At 44.4% G+C, this 11179-nt stretch overlaps 2 protein-coding genes across 4 annotated transcripts in view; one reads left to right on the plus strand and one right to left on the minus strand.

Moving 5' to 3' along the window:
* Positions 1 to 5363, minus strand: part of LOC116693399 (gigaxonin-like) — a 39867-nt gene extending 34504 nt beyond the window's left edge. For all 3 annotated transcript variants that reach the window (XR_004332916.1, XM_032522345.1, XM_032522344.1), the window contains exons 1-6: positions 5077 to 5363; positions 4355 to 4551; positions 3513 to 3627; positions 1239 to 1589; positions 698 to 766; positions 115 to 266 (exon numbers count right to left, since the gene is read on the minus strand). Coding sequence is in view for 2 of the 3 variants with exons in the window: in XM_032522345.1 (XP_032378236.1) it covers positions 115 to 266; positions 698 to 766; positions 1239 to 1589; positions 3513 to 3627; positions 4355 to 4551; positions 5077 to 5199 (1007 nt within the window). In the remaining variant the exon portion in view is untranslated. The remainder of the gene's footprint in view (positions 1 to 114; positions 267 to 697; positions 767 to 1238; positions 1590 to 3512; positions 3628 to 4354; positions 4552 to 5076) is intronic.
* Positions 5364 to 5912: 549 nt separating this feature from the next.
* LOC116693406 (uncharacterized) lies at positions 5913 to 8511 on the plus strand. The gene is made up of 2 exons (XM_032522355.1): positions 5913 to 5973; positions 6285 to 8511. The coding sequence occupies exon 2, from the start codon at positions 6354 to 6356 to the stop codon at positions 8127 to 8129; it is 1776 nt and encodes a 591-aa protein (XP_032378246.1). The 5' UTR covers positions 5913 to 5973; positions 6285 to 6353; the 3' UTR covers positions 8130 to 8511.
* The last annotated feature ends 2668 nt before the right edge of the window (positions 8512 to 11179 follow it).

Below are 11179 nucleotides of genomic sequence, written 5' to 3' on the forward strand. Positions count from 1 at the left end.
TGCGGAGTGAAGTGGAAAATCAAAGTTCATGACAATAGTAATGCTGGTGATAATTCAATGAAGTCCATATAGGATGAAAATGATACAAGATAAAGACGGTGGACAATGACTCACTTGCGATCCTCTCCTCCGGCAATAACAATACACTCCGAGTAGCCTCGGGGTTTGAAGGCAGCGAGCAGAGCCTCACCCTGCAGCTGGCCATCCACCAGCACCTGCTGACAGTACTCTGTGATCACCTCCCTCATCAGAGGCTCTCCCATGGCCTGATGGGATACCATGCAGCACACCATGAGGTTAGCTATTAAGTTATGCCAAAAGAACCCCCCCCCCCCCCCCCCCCCCCCCCTCCCACAACAAAATCTCTCTCTTAACCTCTTTTGTACCATACCCTCTAAAAAAACAGAGCAAATGATATGACAGTATTCCATGTACAGAACAATGGCACCTTCAGCAAAGCCATGATATGCATAAATATTAAAACAAACAAGGACTGTGCCTCTGTCACCCACCAAGACATGTCTCAGTCCTTTCCCCATCTGGGCTTCATTACTTATTAAATTTAAGGTAATGTGAAACATTGTGAATCCCTTTGACTGGAAATTCCCATCATCACATGGCTTGTGTTGTTACTCCCTAATATAATAATAATATAAGCATACATTTAAATGTGGACAGCATTTTACGGTTTCCCTACTTGCTCTCTCAGGTAGCTCACATCCAGGCCCTGCAGCCATACTGCAGACATCACTTCCTTCATGTGTACCTGCAAATACAGACACAAGACTCACTTTTTGGTTTATGAAACAAACAAGCTTGCGGCACTTAGAGACAAATAAATTCCCTTTTTCCCCACCAGAGGCTATTCAGAAATATATCTTCAACTAGTGTTCATTAAAGGCCAAAGCCACTTTGTGACTTCCATTCATTGTAATGTTACAGATATGGGAAGCTAGAACTCTTTGGTTTTTTTGTACCACATAAATTTCAAAGCTTACCTTCCATAAAAGATAATACAAACCAACTTATTAAATAAAAAGTTTGGACTAGGGAACTATACAAGGGAAAGCCAACAGCCTGGTCGGCACTTGAATAAATTAACTTTACTCATTACTGATGTAATGTATAATGGTATAATTTTTCAAACCAGCTGTTGGTCAGAAAATGTCAAAACATTACCCTTTTACATTTTCATAACCTCCTATCTCCACTCTTAACCTGCAGTAAGCATCACCCACCCTGCGATCCTCGGAGTCATGGGCAAACCATCGCACCACCGCCTCCAGCACGTGCTTTTCGTTGCCCACGTTTAGCTTCTCCATGGCCAGCAGCTCGCAGAGCCGGTCCGGGGGCAACTCCCTAAACTCCTCAGTGCGCGCCACGTCACTGAAATGTGTCTGCAAGAACTCAGTGGCGGCGTAGTGGACGTGGTAGAGGCAGTAGTGCAGAGAGAAGAGCCGGATGCCGATGCAGTTCTCTGCGGTGATGCAGCTCTGTAAGAACTGGCAGCACAGGGACTTCAGGTCTGACATGAGGAGCATGTCAGATGCCTGTACCATGTCCTGGATGGTCTCTTCACTCAAACTGATCTGTGTGTGAAGGAAAGGCCAAATGGTCATCCACAACATTTTATTAGGATAGGCAAGAAAGGCTCTCTTACCCATTCATGGATGGACCTACTCATGTTTTCATTATATCTGTTTTCTCTGGCCCAGAACTAACCCATCTCTGTACTTGTATACTCAAATGTCTCGTTTGCTGATCTCATGTATATGGCATTTTGTTAACAGCGCTACAATTTTTAGTATTCTGGTTTGTTTGTTTATATATATATATATATATATATATATATATATATATATATATATATGTGTGTGTGTGTGTGTGTGTATGTCACGACAATCTCTGAAACTGGTCTGGTATTAAACAAGAAACAAGCTGTAATGTTACCCTACAGGACAGATGTTCATCATCAGGTAGAAACAAGCTGTAATGTTACCCTACAGGCAGATGTTCATCATCAGGGAGAAAAAAGCTGTAATGTTACCCTACAGGACAGATGTTCATCATCAGGGAGAAACAAGTTGTAATGTTACCCTACAGGACAGATGTTCATATCAGGTAGAAAACAAGCTGTAAGTTACCCTACAGGACAGATGTTCATCATCAGGGAGAAACAAGCTGTAATGTTACCCTACAGGACAGATGTTCAGCATCAGGGAGAAACAAGCTGTAATGTTACCCTACAGGACAGATGTTCAGCATCTGTCAGCGTCCACTAGAAGTTGTGTTGCTGCTGCTGACAGACTCAGATTATTATTCTAAGTGTGTGACAACATTATGGGATGGATCCCTACAAAGATAGACCTTTTAGTTAAAGAGTAGGATCCTTTTAGTTTAACATGAAACAGCCCCGACTTCACCATCACCAAACCCACCAGACTCCATGGAAATAATCACTGCTTTTATCATCGTAAAACACACTTCATTCAAAGTGGAGAGAAACTAAATAAAACTACCAAAAGCCGTCTTAGTTCATCTTTCCACTGTTCCAACGAGCAGAGAAATTGAATTAAACTAAATTCAGATTTTTTTTTAAACACGTTCTCGTATTTTCATGTCCTACAATGCGTTCAGGTGTCCCACTGAACTCTTCATGAAAGAAACAAGCCTCCACAACGATGCATTCACTGTCACAGAGCCGGCTCGTTGTTTTTAACAAACTGCTGCTTTTGTTTTCTGCAGAAATAACTTTAATAAATATGTAACATGTAGCTGTTTCTGAAACAATATGAGGAAATATATTATTAGATAAGGTTTTTTAATACCCCGATAATGATATTACTAGTAATAAATTGCAATGCGTTTGGTGAAAGTGCCACCTAGGTTTTGTTCCATCATCTTGGTGTGAGCTACAAAGTCACTAGAATCTAGATTATTTTATTAGCATGGAGGATTTTAAAAACAGGATTAAGGACTTTCTAACCACTGAACGCACACGTCCTGTTACTGAACTCTGATCATTGGCTATTTGATGTCATTTGCTTTAAATCTGTTGTTTGTTTTTATGTTGAAACTTTTTATGCTGCTGTCTTGGCCAGGACTCCTTTGTAAAAGAGACTGAATCTCAATGGCAATATTCCTGGTAAAATAAAAAATAAACAGATATTAAAGTGTACGCAGTTCTACATTCCTGCTGTTTGGGTATTTTACTGAAGTACTACAAATTGCTTGTTTAATTTACAACAAATGAAAGAAAATCATTTTTAAAAATATTTTATTAAACAAATTAAACATTGAATTGACTACTAAAGGGGCAACTGAAAAAAGAATGACAGTTTTCTTCAACTAACACATAAAAATCTCTGAGTGTCTTTTGCAGTAGGTTGCAGCCTTTCACAATTTGTTCATTGTGCAAGCTAATACCGGGATGATGATAAATAATTGATATGTTGTACAACACCTAAAAACATAAGCATGTCACTTTGTTGTTTTAAATGCTCCGCACTTACTTCCCCACTGAAGATATAGTCCAGGATCTGTTTCATGATGGCCATGGAGACGCCCTGCAGCTCAATTCTGTATGTAGACCCATCATCCTTTGGGGGATTGTAGTTCAGCTTGGTCCTACCAGGAAACCATTAACAGAAATGAATATTTACAAAACATTTATACTAGAAACCTGATATACTTCTATTATTCCCAGCTCAGCTGTATCATCGCCATTGGGACAGGAGATGCACCCTAGTGCTATAATATTGTAAAAACCAGGCAAAGACAATCATATTTTATCTTCTTTCTTCTTTTTTTTTTTTAAACAGCTATTTTTGTATCTTAATGTGTGCGTAGGTGAGTGTGTGTTTGAGCACAGTGAATGGGAACAGTTTTCTTTTATGAGAGACAGGAAAAATTCTGTTGTATGTGAACATACAATGACAATACAGTAATGCTGGCAAATATATCGATATATGAGTCTAGATACTGGCTTAAAAAATTGGATATCCTTATACTGTGATATGATTTTTTTTTCCTGGTTTTAAAGGCTGCATTACAGTAAAGTGATGTCATTTTATGAAGTTACCAGACTTACTAGCTGCCTCTCTTATTATTTGCCTTTACTAAATTATTCATTGATTCCACATTATTGGAGAATATTGATCAAAACTCTCGTTGTGTTACTATTCTGTGAAAGCACCAGTCAACCTTACAATATAGATAGATGTACAAATATAGATATTGATTCATTTGGCCAAAAATGTTGTGATACAAAAAAGGGATTCATCCAATCAAAAAGGTATGATCATATCTGGGCTAGCGTGAATGACTGCGAGATTGATAAAGAGCATGAGCAGACCTGATATACGGGCTGGCAGCAGCCAGGATGTTCTTCTGGACAGGTAGCTCCTCTCCATCAACCACCAGCAGCGCATCGTGGAAACTTTTCTCCTGCCAGAAGGTGCGAAGGACCCGGAGGAGTTTCTGAGAATGTTGTGGGTCCGAAACCTTGGAACCGGTTTCAGTTGATACAGAATCGGGCATGTCCAGGCTTCCCTTCAAACAAATGAACAACAGACATTTTGGTTAGCCTTGCACTCTATTAACAACACAGCACTTGTTTCAATAGAAAGAAATGGCTTTAACAAAGGTTAACACCACAGTGGCGAGATGTGACAACAAAATCCAAACAAATGTAACTGTAACGCTATATTGTTCAGTACATTACTGGGCTAGTGGGGGGGGGGGCATGCTTTGAAATGAACGTTGAGTTTACAAAGCTGCTGGTGAACATGGCACGTAAAGGCTAGACTAGGCTAGTAGCGAAACAAGAGACATGTCCATAAACATGTCTGACGATACCATGTTTCAAAATGACTTCCAGGGTAGCAGCGGAGAGGGAACTAAAGCAGCCGACTCTCATTTGGTTAGCCGAATGACTAGCTAGCTAGCTAACGGGAGAAAGCTACAAGGCTCGAGCCTGCACTGTAACGTCATGTGTTTCCAATGGTTCAAACTTGTTATGTCATGTTTTTTTTCTTCTTTTTGTTAATTCCAGTTCAGACTGTCTAAGTGTCTTACCTTGAGACTACGAAATGCGCTTGTCTTTTTCACAGACTTCACCTTCCTGCATTTAAGACAACATGAATCACTCCAGGCGAGAATGTTGTAAATGGACGTGAAGACATTTGTATTATGCTGCATTCATCGTCAAAGGAAATGTGGTAAATATGTGACTCCTGTTTATATATTTATATGTATAATTATATGAGCTATTGATCTAAGATTAACGATAAACATACATATTCACATAAGCTGCCATTCTTAGGCCAAAGATAACCGATTAGTTAAATATATCTTTAAACAAGTAAGAAAGAACACGCCTTTTATTTGGCTTGTAGAATTCATCTGGTACCTGAATGCAGCATCAGCTAGGCGGAAAGCGTTTCAAATTGAAGTTCCAATACTTTAATAGCAACCTGTGAACCGACACAATTGCGGATAAAATATTTGTGTAACAGATACAGATATAGACTTTGTAAAACATGCATTTTCAAAAAAAGATAAATAAAACTTTCTCGCTGGGTCATTGTCTGGATTTGGAAATGGATGTATGAAATACGAAAGATAAAGAATCGGAACGGGGCCACAAAGCCAACGTGAATGACACCAAACCGTATTTCCGGTGTGAATAAAACCTTTTAAATCAACGATGTTGGTATATTGGTTTTGCAATACAAATGAGCTAAATTAAATGAATATGTAATAATGCATTGGTAAACATGTTTTTCACCTTATTTATTTTCGCCATATATTTATGGCCATGGGCCTACTGGTCTATGCAATAGTACTTCCACTACATTGACTAACATTTGTGCTTTTAATTTGAAGGAAAACTCGCCTTCATTCGAGTACCACTGTTCTCTCTCGGTAACTTGAAACGATTGTCGCCGCCATAACTTTGGCCAAACGTCTAAGGTATGATGGTGTTATGCTTTGCCCAGGATAATAAACGTAACAGTGCTGACTACGTGTGTATGATAGGCTCTTATTATGCTATGCTAAGCTAAGCTAGCTACGGGAGAATAATGCAACATCGCTGTAATACTGCCCGTAGCGGGTCAGATCAGTCAGTAAAGTAACGTTACCAGTCCTGGCAGTTTTAAGCGTTTGAGTTCAAATTTCTTCCTACAATTAAATCAGAATGTCGTATCAAACCAACACATTACTATCGCATGACGGCTCCTGTGTGGTAACGTGTTGTCTTTTGTGGCGATGCTGTGATGTAGGAACCAGTGAGCCTGCTACATGTTGCCTGACGGAACATAACTGGAGACAGACAGTTTGAAACTACAATAATGCGTCGAGCTGCTCGGAGCAGACTGTCTCCGTGGATAGAGCGCCTCATCCTGAGCCATGGCGGTCCGGGGGGGAGCAGCAGCGGGCGGCTGAAGGCTCATGTCATCGGGGTGGGTCAGATGTCTCAGTCCCAGGCTCAGGGCTCTGAGGGCCCCACAGGGCTGCTCTTTCTATCCGACGGGGTGCTCCAGATCCCTGCCATCCTCACGGCGTCCGCCTGGGAACATCTCCAGGACCATGAGGACCGCGAGTGTTTCACCAGCCTGGTCAACAGCACGGTGTGCATCCAGGACTACCGGCTGCAGTTTCACATGGCCCTGGAACAGACTAAATGCAGGTTCTACTTATCAGTTGGAGAGCTGGCTACAACCGCAGCTGGTCCACTTAAAGACAACACCCCCTGCAGCACAACACAGGCCTCCATCAGGCTGAAGATCTGCAAGACATGGAGGGCCCTGCTGGGTCAGGAGACACAGGACTCTCAGAAGAGCCTGTGTGGTTTTGATCTGTCCGAGCTGCTGGGGGAGTGGCAGCATGACTGTCTGCAGGCGGTGCTGGAGGACGTCCAGGAGAGGCTGGGGGTGAGCCAGCAGCCCTCCACCTCCACGCTTATCCACCCGGACATGTCCACTGCCACGAGCTGGGGTGTTGACAGGGTCAGATATAAGGGACTCAAATGTTTCAAAGTCCCCATAAAGTGTCTCCTCATCCCGGAGGAAGACGCTCAGCAGCTGCAAACGCCACCGAATGTTGAAAGCAGGACAACAAGTGGACATTCTGCTGTCTCTGAGGACAGAAAGAGAGATTCACTTCAAATTGGCAAACCTACAGAGACCATGCAGCTTTCTGTTGATGATGGAGAGTGGCGAATAGCCAAGCCAGCATTTGTAGACAGAGATCCAGACGCCAATGAGAATTCCCCTCCTGAGGAGGACAGCATCATGCTACATGAGGACATGATCCCAGTCATTATTGATAGTGACACCAAGACTTTATCCAACCCATGGGACATTTTTCCTCCCCCATTTGACACCTTATCATCCTCTGATGCCTCCCCAGAAGCAACACCAACCCAGTCACTGCACAATCCCACTGCTACCGCATTCAAGTCTGCTCATTCTGTGATCCCAACCAGCACGCAACTTCCTGTCCACAGCTCGAAAGAAGACATCTGGCAGACATCAGAGTCCAGCAAAGGGCAGCACAGCTCCCTCCCGCCGTACCAGAAGCTGCCTCACTCAGCAAGCGTCCCCACCACTGCTGCTTCTGTAACCTCACCTTCTGCCAGTCCGACAGAGCCCTTCCTCAGACCGTCAACCCTGTGGCCCTCCACAGGCGAGCCCCACACCGGCACAGCACAGCAGCGTCTTCCAGCTGGGGACCAAGAAGGCCAGACTCTGGGAAAAGACCCTGAGGTGACTGTTAAGGGAAAATATAGGAAGGCAAAGAGAAAGAGTAGTGAGCCCACAGTGGAGGAGGAGATCAGTGGAAGCCCTCCGTCTTGGCTCTTTGACACTCAGGCAGACTCCGGGGCCAAAGAGGGCAGCAGTCACCAACAGGGTCTAAGTGTCGGGGCTGTCTTCAGAAGGAGGGCCACTGTTCACAGCGACGGCAGGCTGTTCACTTACTCTTACCAAGTGTCAGGAGCCAATCTGCAGGATTTCAGTCAGTTCACAGTCGCAGAGTCCTTGCTGCACTGGGCCGTGAAATATCTCGTTCCAAAGACAACAGACACGCCAGGAACCTCCAATCAGACCACGGTCACTCCACTTTAGGGTCCATGTGTTGATAGGCCAGAGATCTTCAACAGGGGGTCTGTGATCCCTGGGGGTCCTCAGACTTGTTTTTTTGCTGTTGTTAAAATAAGAATATGTCTGAAAATAGACATGAACATGAATCCAACATATTATTAGCAAAGATCGTCTTATTTTAAGAAAAGAATTCATTCAAATTTCATTTAAAAAACAAGCAAAACAAAAACATTTAATTCACACAACGTTGATGATATGCTTACTAAGTAAGGGGGCCATCCGCAGATCCAGTTAAGTTAAGGACACTGTGCCTTCCACATGCATTGACGTGTTTAACATTAAAACATGATGTTTGCAAATTGATCCATTCATTTTCATCCATCTGGCCCAGTGTAATTTGCAACTATATGTATATATATGTGTATATATATATGTGTGTGTATATATATATGTGTGTAGTAGGGTGTCCCAGCTCTGTCACTCTTTTAGCTATGGGGTCCTTGGCCTAAAATGTTGAAGCCCCCCCCACCTCGTCAGATATTACAACCTCCTCCAATAGTTACGTATTTTATACAGTATGTGTGAAGCACTGAGTAAACAGTTTTAAATTTGTTAACCATGTTGATCCATGTTCACTGAATATTTTAAGCTTGTCCAGAGTAAATAAATAAAACCCAAGTACCTTTGCTGTCTTAATTAAACTAGAAAACATCCCGGTCCACTTCCACATGTTCACAGGACTCAGCCTACATGGGGCTCCCACTCTGCTGGCTAAGCCAGAGGCTGCACCAAGATTTAAATTTAAGGTGACTTATTTATTACTTATAATTCTTGATAAAAGCTTAGTTTATTCCACCAAATTCCCATATATTTTCTCAAATACCACATTTTTCTATTTGTCCAGTAGGTGTCACCAAATACTACATATAGGTGTCACCAAATACTACATATATTTGAACTTTTATTACACATAGAATGAAGTTGAAACGCAGAGTTTGTTGCAAAACTGTGAAAATTTCTCACAGATTTTAACCAAACTGGACACCAGACTGAACTCTCAACATTGTAACGACAGTGATATAATACCAGAGGACGCTCTACAGCGTCCCTGTTAGTGATGGCGTTGCATAGTCTGTCCCCCAGAGGACGCTCTACAGTGTCCCTGTTAGTGATGGCGTTGCATAGTCTGTCCTCCAGAGGATGCTCTACAACGTCCCTGTTAGTGATGGCGTTGCATAGTCTGTCCCCCAGTAGGACGCTCTACAGCGTCCCTGTTAGTGATGGCGTTGCATAGTCTGTCCACCAGAGGATGCTCTACAACGTCCCTGTTAGTGATGGCGTGCATAGTCTCGCCCCAGAGGACGCTCTACAGCGTCCCTTTTAGTGATGGCGTTGCATAGTCTGTCACCAGAGGACGCTCTACAGCGTCCTGTTAGTGATGGCGTTGCATAGTCTGTCCCCAGAGGACGCTCTACAGGTCCCTGTTAGTGATGGCGTTGCATAGTCTGTCCTCCAGAGGAGCTCTCAACGTCCCTGTTAGTGATGGCGTGCATAGTCTGTCCCCCAGAGGACGCTCTACAGCGCCCTGTTAGTGTGGCGTTGCATAGTCTGTCCACCAGAGGATGCTCTACAACGTCCCGTTAGTGATGGGTCGCATAGTCTGTCCTCCAGAGGACGCTCTACACTGTCCTGTTAGTGATGGCGTTGCATAGTCTGTCCCACCAGAGGACCTCTACAACGTCCCTGTTAGTGATGGCGTTGCATAGTCTGTCCACCAAAGACACTCTACAGCGTCCCTGTTAGTGATGGCGTTGCATAGTCTGTCCACCAGAGGACGTCTCTGTTAGTGATGGCGTTGCATAGTCGTCCACCAGAGGACGCTCTGTTAGTGATGGCGTTGCATAGTCTGTCCACCAGAGGACCTCAACTCCCGTTAGTGATGGCGTTGCATAGTCTGCCTCCGAGGACGCTCTCAACGTCCCCGTTAGTGATGCGTTGCATAGTCTGTCCACCAAGGACGCTCTACAACGTCCCTGTTAGTGATGGCGTTGCATAGTCTGTCCACCAGAGGACGCTCTACAACGTCCCGTTAGTGATGGCGTTGCATAGTCTGTCCACCAGAGGACGCTCTACAACTCCCTGTTAGTGATGGCGTTGCATAGTCTGTCCACCAGAGGAGCTCTACAACGTCCTCCTTAGTGATGGCGTTGCATAGTCTGTCCACCAGAGGACGCTCTACAACGTCCCTGTTAGTGATGGCGTCTGCATAGTCTGTCCCCCAAGACCTCTACAAGTCCCGTTAGTGATGGCGTTGCATAGTCTGTCCTCCAGAGGACCTCTACAACGTCCCTGTTAGTGATGGCGTTGCATAGTCTGTCCACCAAGGACGCTCTACAAGCGTCCCTGTTAGTGATGGCGTTGCATAGTCTGCCACCAGAGGACGCTCAAGGCTGTTAGTGATGGGTGCATAGTCTGTCCACCAGAGACGCTCTGTTAGTGATGGCGTTGCATAGTCTTTCCACCAGAGGACGCTCTACAACGTCCCTGTTAGTGATGGCGTTGCATAGTCTGTCCACCAGAGGATGCTCTACAACGTCCCCTTAGTGATGGCGTTGCATATTCTGTCCACCAAGGACGCTCTAACAACGTCCCTGTTAGTGATGGCGTCGCATTCGTCTCCCAGAGGACGCTCTACAAAGTCCCGTTAGTGATGGCGTTGCATAGTCTGTCCTCCGAGGACGCTCTACAACGTCCCTGTTATGATGGCGTTGCATAGTCTGTCCACCAAGGACGCTCTACAGCGCCCTGTTAGTGATGGCTTGCTAGTCTGTCCACCAGAGGACGCCCTGTTAGTGATGGCGTTGCATAGTCTGTCCACCGAGGACGCTCTGTTAGTGATGGCGTTGCATAGTCTGTCCACCAGAGGACCGCTCTCAACGTCCCTGTTGTGAGGGCGTTGCATAGTCTGTCCACCCGAGGCGCTTCTGCAACGTCCCGTTATTGAGGGCGTTGCATAGTCTGTCCACCAGAGGACGCAACGATGGCAACTGTTGCAAACACTTATTTTTTTTTTT

This window comes from Etheostoma spectabile, chromosome 8 (genome assembly GCF_008692095.1).
Source record: "Etheostoma spectabile isolate EspeVRDwgs_2016 chromosome 8, UIUC_Espe_1.0, whole genome shotgun sequence".
Lineage (NCBI taxonomy): Eukaryota > Metazoa > Chordata > Actinopteri > Perciformes > Percidae > Etheostoma > Etheostoma spectabile.

Excerpts from the sequence above, each read along its gene's own strand:
- LOC116693406 (XM_032522355.1), top strand. The coding sequence starts at position 6,354 with ATGCGTCGAGCTGCTCGGAGCAGACTGTCTCCGTGGATAGAGCGCCTC.